The following is a 14,808-nucleotide window of genomic DNA, read 5'->3' as shown; positions in this document are numbered from 1 at the left end:
TCTTTATGTCAAGATAACAGGTGCTGTGGTGTTGCTGGTGAAGACTCAGGATTTACAGGAATAGTAAGTATATATTTTTAAGCTTAAAGTGATTTTCTATACATCAAAATCTGTGTAACATTCTTTAAATATACTATAAATGACTGTATGTTTGGAACAAATTTTAAGTCAGTTTAATTTAATTTAAAAGGACTTATACAGCATTAAAAAAAAAAAAAAAAAAAAAAAAGTGCTGCTAATTTGATCCTTACATTTTTTACATTTTATTTATCTGACTCTATTAGAATAAAAACTATAAGGATGTAAATTTGTAAATTTGCATGATGCCTGAAACATATATATATATATATATATATATATATATATATATATATATATATATATATATATATATATATATATATATATAAATCACAGAAACTGTGGACTCTATTGTTTTATAGATGAGTGCATCCAAACCCCAGGAAAGGTGTGTAATCCTGCTCTGATTCATTGAAGCATTAAAATAAGTTTTGTACTATTACTTACACAATTAAAGTCTAACTGAGATTAACTGTTCAAAATAAACTGCAGACTTAATTGCATTGAAATTCAGAATATTAAATATCTAAATATCAAATAAGTTAAATTCAGGACTGTTCTGTCTGTCACTGCAGTGGTGAGGTGCGAATCAAACCCTCTCTGAATAAGAATGAAGCAGAGTTTATAGCAGAAAGGAGAAAATCTGTTCTACAAAGCCTGAAGAAGCTTCAGATAGACTGCAGTCAGGTAAAGCATCTTATTTCATACTTCATATATCTGAGATGACCTGTGAATGGTGCTGTGGCCGATGAACATCACGTCACATTACTTTCTTAAACTATGCCATTCTTAGCAAGCAACCACTGACACACTTCTTAGTCAACAATGATGCATTAACATTAAAGGATTAGTTCACTTTCAAATGAAAATTACCCCAAGATTTACTCACCCTCAAGCCATCTTAGGTGTATATGACTTTCTTCTTTCTGATGAACACAATCAGAGTTATATTAATAAATATCCTGACGCATCAGAACAAGTATGAGCTGAAGAAAGTGTCTCCATCCACATCCATCCATCATAAACATGTAATCCACACGGCTCCAGGGGGTTAATAAAGACCTTCTTCGTAAGTTGAATACGGAAGGTGGTCTGGCAGAAGCTAGTTATTTTATTTCATAACTTATTACATATGGATTTATATTTTTTACATAAAAGCATCACTGGAGCCTTGTGGAGTACGCTTATGATGGATGGATGGATGTGGATGGAGACACTTTCTTCAGCTCATACTCATGAACCCTGTTCACTGCCATTATAAAGCTCTGAAGCATCAGGATATTTATTAATATAACTCTGATTGTGTTCATCAGAAAGAAGAAAGTCACGTACACCTAAGATGGCTTGAGGGTGAGTAAATCTTGGGGTAATTTTCATTTGAAAGTGAACTAATCCTTTAATAGCATTGATTACATGTTATCTTGGTTATGCAAACATTATTGAAATTTTACTTTTGAACAATCTCCGAAACATACTGAAATAAGTACTCCAGAGTACTCCAAAATCTCCAGAGTTAAATCAACTCTGCACAGAGTACATATTGTCCCTCTCTAAATAGTGTTCAAATAACACTGAAGCAGAGTTAAAGTTAATGAGATAATTAAGCAATTAATAAAGTGATGATTAGGCATTAGTGATGAACACCTGCTGTTAACAAGCAGAATCACTAAAGAAAAGAGAAACACAAGAACTGCAACTGACTTCAGTCACAGCCTTATTAATTGCTTAATTATCTCATTAACTTTAACTCTACTTCAGTGTTACTTTAACACTATTTAGAGAGGGACCATATGTACTCTGAGCAGAGTTGATTTAACTCTGGGGATTTTACTGTGTACTAACATTTAAAAATGTTAGTCGAACATCTAACTAAACATTTTAGAAAATAAATAATGCTCCATGAACGATGTACAAATAATCTTTTTAATGCGAACGTTTTGAGAACATAAAGACCAGACAACATCGAACGAACATTCTATTAACGTTATTGAGGAATGTTTGTTTATAACTTTCAGAGAACCTTGCCAGAATCTTTTCAGCTAAAGTTATGAGAATGTTCCCTGTTAGCTGGGCTCTTACTTTAAAAATAAGGTGGATAATATAATGCTTTGAGTGGTGTGTGTGTTTCAGAATGAGGTGCCAAACATTGCCTTACTGGGTTCTGGAGGAGGACAACGAGCCATGGTGGGATTGCTGGGATCCCTGGTTCAGCTCCAGAAAACAGGGCTTCTGGACTCCATCCTTTATCTGAGTGGAGTCTCTGGATCCACCTGGTACAAACCCTGAGACAGACAGATACACACACACACACACACACACACACACACGGGTTAAATGCCAAAATTGACAGCATATGTTGTTCCTCTGAAGGTGTATGGCCTCCTTATATCAGGAACCAGACTGGTCCACCAAACTAGAGACTGTGAAAGACAAGATCATCCAGAGACTCAGTGGTCCTGGAGTCAGCTGGAAAGAATCATTTGAGAAACTGAAGAAATATTACTCTAGGAAAGACTACTTCAGTCTGACTGACTTCTGGGCAGTGATGGTCATCACGTCATATGTGAAAGAGGTCTGTAAAGAGCCTATTCATGACCCGGGACAGATCTATAAAATTGTTTATAGGATGGCACGAGGACTATGAGGAGTGACACCAAAGCAAGCGATAATTCATATTTCTTTATGCCCTGACATAGACATTTGAGTCTATTAATATGCAAAACAGTTGCATTCCCTTAGAGGGACCAAAAAGTAATGACCTTACTTAAAAATAATAATAATAATAATAATAATAATAATAATAATAATAATAATAATAATAATAATAATAAAATAACAGACATTTTCTATTAAGCATATCAACTGATTTTAAATATCTCTGACTGAGCTTATAGGGATAGGTCTAGACTAGCTAGGCTACTACATAAAGAATATATAACACAAAATTAGGCTAATACACAGATAGGTGAGAAAATTAAAGTGATATTATGAATAATGAATCCGTTGAAATAAGACTTATGTGATTAATTAACAATATGTATAATATTGTAATAACTGGCAGTTATTTAGTACATCGTGGGGCTAAATGGAGCTATACTACTCTAGTATACTTGTATTATACTAACTAGTGCGAGCACTCGCGTCCCATACACCGCACGACTGTGAGTGTCTCTTTTCGCAGAATAAAACAGTAGGAGGCAGTACTGTCTTTTCTTTTCTTTTCTTTTCTTTTCTTTTATTCTGAACACAGAATAAGAATTACACAGGCAAGGCCAGATTGCCAAGTCCCTCCTGTACACATATCTCTCCATGACGGTGAGAGCCACACTTTTTAATACCAGGTGGTAATTGAACCAAACCCACCCAAACTAACTAGAACATAAACACACATCACTTTGCAAAATCAAAACACAACCATCTTGCTTAAATAATACATAAATCAACTCAAAACAAACAAATACCCATAATGCAACCAGCTTCTGGTGTTGAATGCTGGGTCACTACAGTATCCCCCCTCAAGAGGGTTAGTGTCCCCACAACCCTAACCCACAACAAAATCCAACAAATGTCCTGGCCGACGTCAAACACGCTTCGGCCTCCCTGGTGTTTTACCCTCAGCGCCAGGCTCAGCCCTGAGTCCGTCATTGTCCGTTTCGGCGCTGGGGGTGGATTCTGGGGAGCCTCCCTGGCTCCCACCATTCTCTTGCTCTGGGGCCAGCAGATGGTATGGTGCCAACCGATCCTTATGTAGCACCACCCGTCGACCCCGTCCAGGCATTCGGACCCGGAAGACCACCTCAGAAATTTTGTCCAGAATCTCTCCGGGTCCCTGCCAATGATGAGTCAGTTTGGGTGACAACCCCCGCTTCCTCTGGGGGCAGAACACCCACACTCTATCTCCTGGCCCAAGGGTAGGCCCGTGAGCCCGAGTGTCATATGCCCACTTCTGGCGGGCTCCAGCATCCACGAGAGCATCCCTGGCCAGTTGATGGACCGTGCTCAGGCGCTCCCTCAATCGCCTGTAGTACTCCAGTTCTAGCCCACCAGCAATCTCGGGCTCAGGGGGTGACCCGAACACCAAGTCCACTGGCGTGCGGAGCTCCCTACCAAACATCAGCGCCGCCGGTGTGCACTGGCTCGACTCTTGCACTGCTGTCCTATACGCCCACAGGACCAGGGGCAGATGCTGGTCCCAGTCTCTCTGGTGCTGACTGGTCAAGATGGCAAGTTGGGTGGCCAGGGTGCGGTTGAACCGCTCAACCAGTCCATCGCTTTGAGGGTGGAGGGGAGTGGTTCTTGTTTTCTTCACCCCCAATCGCTGGCACACCTCACTGAACAATCGGCTCTCAAAGTTCCGCCCCTGGTCACTATGAAGTTCGTCCGGCACTCCAAACCGGGCGAACATTTCATCCACTAGGCGCTGCGCCGACGTGGAAGCACTCTGATCTGGCACAGCATACGCCTCTGGCCACTTCGTAAAATAGTCCATTGCGACCAAGACAAAACGGTTGCCAGCCTCCGTGATGGGGAACGGACCCAAAATGTCCACCCCAATCCTCTCCATGGGCGCCCCGAGTAGGTACTGCTGCAACAGCGCATGAGAGCGTTGGCTGGGTCCCTTCTAGCGCTGTGCAAACATCGCAGCAAGGAACGTGTAGCTCTGCATCCTGCCGACATCCAGGCCAGTAGAACCGCTGACGCAGCCGCCGCACTGTCTTGGAGTTTCTGAAGTGGCCAGCTCCAGCTGCCCCATGAACCCAATCGAGGACTTCCGGCCGCAAAGCTTGGGGAACCAGGAGTTGCAGATGGTCGATTCCCCCGTCAGGGGCCTGCCACCGCCTGTAGATCACGCCATCGTGGAGCTCCAAGCTGCCCCACTGAGAATAAAGCGTCTTGATCTCGGGCCCCTGGGAAGACACGGCTGGCCAGTCCAGACGTGCTTGAGCCTCCAGCCAGCCCCTCACCTTTGCCAGCACTTGATCGTTCGCCTGCTGTTGCCTCAACTGCTCTGTGGTAAATGGCTCCCCATCTCCACTGCTGTCACCTGGCCTTACTGCCGCCGACGAGGGCCCCATACCTCTTTCTTCCTGACGACTGCAGTACCGGCATTCGTCAGCTAAGCATGGACATCTGGAGAGGGCATCAGCATTAGCATGCTGCTGACCCGGTCGGTGCTGAACCTCGAAGTCATACTCCTGGAGGATCTCCAGCCACCTTGCTACCTGACCCTCTGGCTGGCGGAAGTTCAGCATCCAGGTAAGGCTAGCGTGGTCGGTTCTCAGTGTGAATCTGGTGCCCAGGAGGTAGGGTCTGAAGTGACGGACCACCAGAACCACCGCTAGCAACTCCCGCCGAGTGACACAGTAGTTTCTTTCTGGGCGACTGAGGCTGCAGCTATAGTAGGCCACAACTCTCTCTCCATTCTCCCCCCTCTGGGAGAGTACAGCCCCAACCCCCACATTACTGGCATCAGTGTTCACAAGGAATGGTTGGTTGGGGTCAGGGTAGGCCAGGACAGGAGCATCGATGAGAGTGGCTTTTAGCTGCTGGAAGGCCACTGCACAGTCCTCAGACCAGTCAAACCGCCGGCCCTTGTTTGTCAACTGATGTAAGGGGCTGGCGATGGTTGCAAAGTCTCTGACAAATCTCCTGTAATAGGAGGCCAGGCCAAAGAAGCTCTGCAGCTCAGTGGTGTTGGTTGGTGCGGGCCAGTCCCTCACCGCGGCCACCTTTGTTGGGTCGGTAGCCACCCCGCTCTCGCTAACCACGTGCCCCAGGAACTGTGTCTGGCGGGTGAGCAGGTTACACTTAGCTGGGTTCAACCGCAACCCGGCGCTACGGATGGTTGTCAGAACCTCTCGTAAGTGATGAACAGCCTGGTCAAAGTCTCTGGCATGGACCAACAGATCGTCCAAATAAAGCACACAGCTGGTGCGGGGAATGTCTTTAAGGACCCTCTCCATCAACCTCTCAAAGGTGGCCGGGGCATTACACAGTCCAAAGGGCATCACTTTAAACTGCCACAGTCCTTGAACTATGGTAAACGCAGTTTTAGGCTGGGCCTCTGTCGCTAACTCTACCTGCCAATACCCGCTGCGCAAGTCCAAAGAGCTGAACCAACAGGATCCAGCTACATAATCCAATGCATCGTCAATGCGTGGCAGCGGGTATGAGTCCTTGCGGGGGACCGCATTTAGTCGGCGAAAGTCCACACAAGGGCGCCACCCCCCCGTTTTCTTTCGCACCATGACCATGGGTGCGGCCCAGGGACTGTCTGAGGGCTCAATGACGCCATTAGCTGCCATGTCTCAGATCATTTCTTCGGCAGCCTGACGCTTGGCGAAAGGCAATCTATGGGGCGCAAGCGAATGGGGGCAGCAGTGCCAGTGTCAATGTGATGCCAGGTAGGGCTCCAGGGGCGTCAACCCGTTGTATCGTGGCAGCTTAGTGGGCGATCGTGTGATGGAGCCCAGCCGGCCATGGATTTGGAGTGTTGGTGTGACGGCCGGTGGTTCTTTCTGCCCATGCCTAGGAGAGCGGTACACTGCCCGGGGAACACTGGCGCCATCAGGCCGTAGCGGAGCCCTGCTCCTCCGCGTCGTCGCGTTTGTCAGACGTTCTAGCATGATGCTGTTCTCTTGAATGGCACGCTCTAACTCGCCTATACTTTGCTCCATACTGGCGTATTCTAAACGGCCACAATATCCCACTTCTGACACCACTATAATAACTGGCAGTTATTTAGTACAGCGTGGGGCTAAACGGAGCTATACTACTCTAGTATACTTGTATTATACTAACTAGTGCGAGCACTCACGTCCCATACACCGCACGACTGTGAGTGTCTCTTTTCACAGAATAAAACAGTAGGAGGCAGTACTGTCTTTTCTTTTCTTTTATTCTGAACACAGAATAAGAATTACACAGGCAAGGCCAGATTGCCAAGTCCCTCCTGTACACATATCTCTCCATGACGGTGAGAGCCACACTTTTTAATACCAGGTGGTAATTGAACCAAACCCACCCAACTAACTAGAACATAAACACACATCACTTTGCAAAATCAAAACCCAACCATCTTGCTTAAATAATACATAATCAACTCAAAACAAACAAATACCCATAATACAACCAGCTTCTGGTGTTGAATGATGGGTCAATACAATATTAAGTAAATCAAGTCAAATTTGCACTTTTCACAATACACATATCGTTTTAAACAAAGACTAACTAATAACACAAGACGCGTCACTCGTATTGTTTTGAATGGGAGAAAGTGCAACGTGCAATATGGCTGAATAAGTCCCGCCTTCTAAATAAGAGCCAATCGCCGACTGGTAAATTCATTGCGTCACTGCAGCGGCCGTTAGAAGCTCCGGTTTCTATAGAAACAGTCAGACGCGCACCTCAGAAATGAGGCACACAAGAGATTTAGGACTGTGTATGCGTGTTAGCTTGATCCAGCCTGAAAAATACCTTTTTTGTCATGACTCGAGTGTTTAAAAACAAAATTTATGAGACAGTTGTTGTCAGATTTCATTGGTGATTTCAAATACGAAATTTAATCGTAAGCTTGGCAAACAGCTTTGGAGAATTTGATGTTTCCCCATTCAAAGAGATAGAAGCTGCATGGTTGCCCAGGATGCCCGAGAGGCATTTCAAAGATGGCCACCGTAGAAATGACTCGTCTTAAAGAGACTTTGGTTTTAAAGCAGCACATCCTGTCGTTATCACCGGAAGTAAGATCAAGTTTTTGTTTAAAAAACAATTTTGAATAGATTCTTACCTAACGCCATGATCGAAATCTTCTTGACAAGAAAATGCTTACGGTATTCTACAAAGGTCAAAATAGATGTGGAGAAACTCTGTGGAAAATAAAAGTTTAATCACAGATATCTTATCGATTTCCCCACCGAATTTGTTGAAAAAACAGTATGCACCCCATAGTTCTTCAGGGGTTGTGTGAAGAAAAAAAAATGAAATAAATATTTCTCAAACCTACTCAGGGAAAAGTAGTATTTTTTACCCAGAACAAGTTATTGATAACTTGCAGTTTACACAAAAAAGCCGTCCAATGAATCGGGCTACACAGATTGCACTGTGTTTTGACTCGCTAAAAAGAACCGGTTCATAAGAGTCATTTGTTCATGATTTGGTCTGTGTTTTTGACTCACTACAAAGAACAAAAAAACAAAACAAAAAAAAGAACAGTTTCAAATAAGTCATTTGTTCATGAATCAGAATAGGCAGGTTGCGATGTGTGTTTTTGACTCACTGAAAAGAACCGGTTCATAAGAGTCATTTGTTCATGAATCAGGCTTATATCGACTATATCTGAAAATACAGACAGTGTAAAGCATATTCACTCGTTTGAACCAAAATCATAGAGATAAAACTGACATGAAAAGTAAAATCTCCAAAATGACTTTTATACTTCAGCAGTCATATTTCTTTATCTCAAGCATGAATGAAATGATGAAATTTATTAATTTTCTCGGTAAAATTCTCTTTATAAAGTCTCTCACTTCAAAAATGTAAAGATACTTGAGGCTTTGAGTCAAGAGAACTGTCGTTGCACAAGTTTTAAATTGAACTTGTTGGTGATTGAAGAAATTGAATGTATTTGTCTCCGGCCTCTACAGTAACATGAAGCTGTGAATACTGTGTTCTCTATAGATCGATGAACACACACTCACAGAGCAGTGGAGCCAGCACAGTACAGATGGTAAAGTCCCGTTTCCCATCTACACCGTGATCGACAAGACGTGCAAACACAACAATATCGGAGGTCTGTGTTTGTCTGAAAGAGAGAGAGATAATGTGTTTGTTTCAGCTGTTATATAGACGTGTTTCTGTCTGCAGACCCCTGGTTCGAGATCACTCCTCATGAAGCAGGTTATTCTCTCACTGGAGCGTTTGTGGATGCCTCCAACTTTGGCAGCAAGTTTCACAAAGGCTCCAAGAAAAATCAGCAGGATGAATTTGACATGCTGTACCTGCAAGGTAACAAACTCTGTTAAAGGGGAGTTTAATATTTGTAATATCAGCTTATATTGTACATTGTACACTTACTGTATGTCATTGACCTAAATCTCAGGTCTGTATTATTAGCTTATGGCATAAAAATATGTACTATTTATGTTATGTGTTAGGGTGTCCACTGTTTTACTGTAAACTTCATGTTGATATTCTCTGTTTTTCTGCAGCTCTATGCGGAAGCGCTTTAGCTGATGAAGTGGAGATTAAGGAACAGCTCTGGCAAAAGATAAAAGGTTCTGACCTTAATTTGACTTAAATTTAACAGTTATTTCATTACCATCCATTTGATTTTATTTGTTTGTTTTGTTTTTCAGATTTATTTCAACCAAAGGAAACAATATTTCAGGAATCGAGGAAGGGTAAAGCATTTCTTAGGCTTTATTTATAAATTTCATTTAACTATTAACAGCCCTGATTTGATGTTTTTGAAAGAAGTCTCTTCTGCTCATGAGGCTTCATTTATTTGATCAAAATACAGTAAAAAACGTAATATTTAAAATATTTTTACAATTTAAAATAACAATTTTCTTTGTGAATATTAAGTAAAATGTAATTTATTCCTGTGATCAAAGATAAATTTTCAGCATCGTTACTCCAGTCTTCAGTGTCACATGATCCTTCAGAAATCATTCTATGATGATTTGCTGCTCAAGAAGCAATTATGATTATTATAAATGCTGAAAACAGTTTATTTTATATATATTTTAATGGAAATCATGATACTTTTTTCTGGATTTTTTGATGAATAGGCATTTATTTGAAATGGAAATCTTTATAAATGTTTATACTGTCACATTTGTTGAATAAAAGTATCCATTTTTATCTTACCCCAAACTTTTGAATAGTAGTGCATTACAGTTTTCACAAAAAAATATGATAATAATAATAATAAGAAGAAGAAGAAGAAGAAGAAGAAGAAGAAATGTTTCTTAAGAAATAAATCATCATATTAGAATGATTTCTGAAGGATCATGTGACACTGAAGACTGAGTAATGATGCTGAAAATTGAAATTTTATAGAACAGCATGAGAGGACACTGGAAGCATTGGAGAGCAGAGCAGGGATGGAAATTGCAGCGGGATTCGAACTCAGGAGGGGAGAAGCGCTACTGCGCATATCAGAGCACAGACAAGAAGATCCAACCGCTCCAGCTTCAGATGAGGAGTGTTACCAGATGCTCATGAACCTCGTGGACATGAATCTCTCTGCTTTGACTGAGGAAGATCCTTCTGCTTTTGATGAATCCATCAGGACATCACTGAACGGTAACAAGCCACTGATTAGTCTGTATGTCCATTACAGCCTTGTGTTCACGTCTTAATTACAGTTTTAGGACCCATTTGCACCAAGGATGATAACTATAATGATAAAGTTATTGTTCTAAAATCACTATGAAAGAATAGCAGAGTCCACACCACAACTGTAACGGTGCAGAGAAACAATATCATTGGAATCACTTTCAGAACGATTTTTTCCAGCAATAGAAACATTGACAGCCAATCAGAATCCATCCTGCGTAAAGAGCTTGAGCATTTAAAGTGACAGATGACAAAACTGCAGCTTGCGCTTAAAGGGTTAGTTCACCTGAAAATATAAATATTAATATAAGGATTAATATTTTGTAAATAAAGTGCTACATTTTGTTTTTTGCACAAACAAAGCACTCACGTCACTTCATAAAATTGAGGTTGGACTCCTTTAAAGGGATAGTTCAGTCAGAAATGACAATTCTGTCATAATTTACTCATCCTCAATTAGTTTCTTTTGTTTTGTTCATAAAAAATTATATTTGAAAGATTGTGTGTAACTAAACAGTTGATGGACATTGACTTCCATAGTAGAAAAAAATACTATGGAAGTGAATGGGGCCCATCAACAGTTTGGTTACAGACATTCTTCAAAATATCATCTTTTGTGTTCAGCAGAATAATGAAATTCATACAGGTTTAGAACAAGAATTTTCATTTTTGGGTGAACTAGCCCTTTAATATACAGAATGATATTGTGCGTTGGTCTGGACGATGTGAACCCTAAAATAGTTGTCGCCCTTGGTGTGAACAGGCCTTTAGATTTGAGAAGGAAACTTTTTTAAAAAATAAATATATATATATATATATATATATATATATATATATATATATATATATATATATATATATATATATATATATATATATATATATATTAAATACTATACTATATAAAATACAAAAGGCCATATTTCATATCATATCTGCATTTAAAATGTGTAATTTGTAAGTGTCGCTTTGGATAAAAGCATCTGTTAATGACTAAATGTTTTTTTTTGTTTTGTTTTTTTTTTTATTTTAGCTTTTTGGCAAAATTTCAAAACAATTATGAAAATTAAACCATGAAATTAACAAACAAAAAAAGATACACATACTAGAATAAGAAGAACTCACTAATGTACATGTCCCGTCTTTTTACAGACCTCTCTGGAGGCCAAAGTTGTCTGGAAGGACTGAGAATTGCTGAAGCACATGAACTGGATTTGAAGAGTTACACCATGGATGTTTGCAACCGTTTGAGAGGTCGGATTGGTTGGCCATTTGGTAGGTTGAAATGTTTCTAATATCCATCCATCCATTCTCCACACCACTTTTCTAGAGTTGTGGGGATGCTGATTTACACCTTAGTTTACCTTAGTGTTACCAAAATGTCCATCTATTATTTTACCAAACTAATCAATGTAATGTGATGCATATTTGTCAGTCACACATAAATAAAACAGGTCAGAACCTGTTTCAACCTGGTTATTGAGAATTAAAAAAAAACACTTTAGCACTATTATAGAAAACTGATTCATTCATGTACGACTGACAAATTTGCATAACATTATTTGTTTGTTAGTTTGTGTTAAACTGTGTAATTCAAATGGATGGAAATTTTATATGCAATTTTTGATTTTATAGCAAGATTGATACATAAACCACTGTACATTTAATATTTTAGATATTTAAGATTCAAGATTCAGATATTTTTATCCTCTAGTTCTTTTGAAAACCAGTTAGTTCTATTAAAAAACAAAATACTTGTCTGATCCTGTAATGAAACATGTAGTCAGGAAGTCTATACAGCAAACATTGTTCTCTATAAGAACTCAAAATCAAAACTACACTGTCAAAATGAACAAAATGTAAATAATGAGGGAATATATTACAAATCCAACTGTCAAACCGTGTTTTTGCCTTGCCCCAAATCACTGTCGTAGACCTATAATAATCAGCCTATTTGACAGCTGTTGGGATGGATTTTGCGTGAAACTGCTTACTTCTGTGTTTATGTCTATCTATAGATAAATGAAAGAAGTTCAGGCTACTATATGCAGTGGAAGGTGTCGTAATAGCTTGAATCCACGACAAATGAACATTGAAACTAAATAAGTTTACAAGCAAAAAGCGAAAGTGACAGAACTCGTAATAAAACATGAATCAACATAATTAGAGTAGCAGTACATTTGCTAAGTTCAGAAAACAATCTTTATGCTGGTAACAATCTCTAAACCAGTTTTGAGTATTTGCCTATAAATATCTTTACTTACTGTATGCTATGTTCCAGACAGATCATATTTTGGATTTTTCCCAACTCCTTCTAGGAAATAACGCCAGTCAAAGTCAGATATTTTGCGTGAACTCGGGGTACATCGATCAACCCGACCTCACTGAGATTTTGAGTCAATTCCAAGATGTCGGCGTGTCCTCCAATAAATTTGAACTTAAAAACTTTAACACTAGACATTAAGTTCATGTAATGTTACCTTCTTTTTTGCTTTTCGACAGCTGTTTTCAAAGTGATTTTATTATTTTTGTTTTTACAGACCTCTCTGAAGGCAAAAGTCATGTGGAAAGACTGACAATATGAAGAAAAAACTGAATATGAAGAGTTATAGTTCCCTTTCAGTCGGTCACGTTCAACGTACGTCAGTAGTGACCGACGAATTGGGATATCGCTAGAGAGCCCCTATCAGCTTCGAGAAAACTAAAACAAGCCAATGAACATTGGCGTGCGATATTTGCATAACGCACCCCTCCCCATCCGGGGCATATAAAAGGGGGAGGAGATGCAATCGCACTCTGTCTTTCGCTTCGGAGCCAAGCTTTGGTGTCCTACAGCTAAGAAGATCTTTAAAACAAGAAGAAACAGCGTTCTTACCGTGTTTGGCGCAACGACACTGCAGCGAGTCCACGAGCTTCCGGGTCCGGGCGGCAACATCGGCTGTGAAACAGCGTTCCGCTGTAATTCCAATTGTTTGGTCTGCGATTTGGCCGGGTCCCGTGTGTGTGTGTTTACCACACTTCGTGACACTCCCTGTGTGTCTCATTCACAAAAGAGCTGTGAGTTTCCCCCTCTATTAGACTTTACAGACGAACCCTGCATCTGGGGAGATGGCATTTCGTCTGTGCGCTACTGGGTGTGGTCGTTCCCTGGTCCCTGCTGATGGGCACAATCGCTGTATCACGTGCTTGGGCGTTCAGCACGCTGAGGCCGCGTTTGTAGATGGTTCATGTTCTCATTGTGGGAACATGACTATCGCGGTGCTGAGGTCGAGACTCTCGTTCCTTGGTTCTCAGGGAGCGGGGGTCCCCTCCCCTATGCCCCGTGCGGCCGTTTTCTCTGGCTCCGGTCGGGGTGACGGTTCGTAGGCAGGGTGACTTGAGGGTCACGGTTAGGGCTTCCCCGCCGAGTGTTGCTCCGCGGGCCCCTGCCGCCTCTGCAGCACTGCAGCCAGTGGTGTTACCGCCGTGTCACGCCGGGCCCTCTTCGGAGCGTCCGGTATTGTCCTTCGGTGCACCTGCGGAGGACCAGATGTCGATCACGGTATCGGAAGGCGAGCATGAGTCCTCGGGAGAGGATGACTCGGCTGAGCCCCCGTCTCACGGGGTGGCGGCTGTGGCCGAGTCGGATCCTGAGTTGATGGCTGTGCTTTCCCGGGCTGCCGAGAGCGTCGGGCTCGTGTGGAACCCTCCACCCTGTCCCGGCCCCTCTCGGCTTGACGATTGGTACCTCGGGGCGGGTCGCGCTGGTCCTCAGCGTCCCGCCCCGATGCCTTTCTTCCCGGAGGTGCACGACGAGGTGACCAGGTCTTGGCGGACGCCATATAGTGTTCGTTCGAGGCCAGGCCCCTCGTCCGCCTTCACCACCCTGGATGGCGGAGAGGCTAAAGGCTATACGGGAATCCCTCCAGTCGAACGGTCTGTAGCGATGCAGTTGTGCCCTACGGCCGCCGGCTGGCGTGGTGACCCGCGCCTTCCGTCCCGAGCCTGTAAGTTTTCTTCCTCTCTGACGGAGAAGGCTTATAGAGCTTGTGGGCAGGCCGCCTCCGCCCTGCATGCCATGGCCCTTTTGCAAGTGTATCAGGCAAAAGCGTTATCGGAAATGCCACAGGGTGGTCTTGACCAGCATCTGTTGGGGGAGTTGCGACCTGCCACCGATCTCGCCCTACGGGCGACTAAAGTGACAGCACGCTCCGTTGGTCAAGCGATGGCTACTATGGTAGTCCAGCAGCGCCATCTATGGCTAAACCTGGCTGACATGAGGGAGACCGATAAATATCGGTTCCTGGACTCCCCCGTGTCCCAGGCTGGCCTATTCGGCGACGCAGTAGAGAGCTTCGCCCAACAGTTCTCTGCTGCCCAGAAGCAGGCTGAGGCCATTAAACATGTCTT

At 42.4% G+C, this 14,808-nt stretch overlaps 1 protein-coding gene across 1 annotated transcript in view; it reads left to right on the top strand.

Annotated features, from left to right (window-relative positions):
• Positions 1-443: 443 nt before the first annotated feature.
• Positions 444-14,808, top strand: part of LOC137035016 (cytosolic phospholipase A2 gamma-like) — a 30,476-nt gene continuing 16,111 nt past the window's right edge. The window contains exons 1-9 of the mRNA XM_067408261.1: positions 444-469; positions 657-768; positions 2,212-2,354; positions 2,452-2,653; positions 8,758-8,869; positions 8,944-9,084; positions 9,288-9,353; positions 10,222-10,386; positions 11,572-11,694. Of these exons, the coding sequence (XP_067264362.1) occupies positions 444-469; positions 657-768; positions 2,212-2,354; positions 2,452-2,653; positions 8,758-8,869; positions 8,944-9,084; positions 9,288-9,353; positions 10,222-10,386; positions 11,572-11,694 (1,090 nt within the window). The remainder of the gene's footprint in view (positions 470-656; positions 769-2,211; positions 2,355-2,451; positions 2,654-8,757; positions 8,870-8,943; positions 9,085-9,287; positions 9,354-10,221; positions 10,387-11,571; positions 11,695-14,808) is intronic.

The sequence above is a fragment of the Chanodichthys erythropterus genome, chromosome 13 (genome assembly GCF_024489055.1).
Source record: "Chanodichthys erythropterus isolate Z2021 chromosome 13, ASM2448905v1, whole genome shotgun sequence".
Lineage (NCBI taxonomy): Eukaryota > Metazoa > Chordata > Actinopteri > Cypriniformes > Xenocyprididae > Chanodichthys > Chanodichthys erythropterus.
This window is presented reverse-complemented; position numbering and strand designations above follow the sequence as displayed.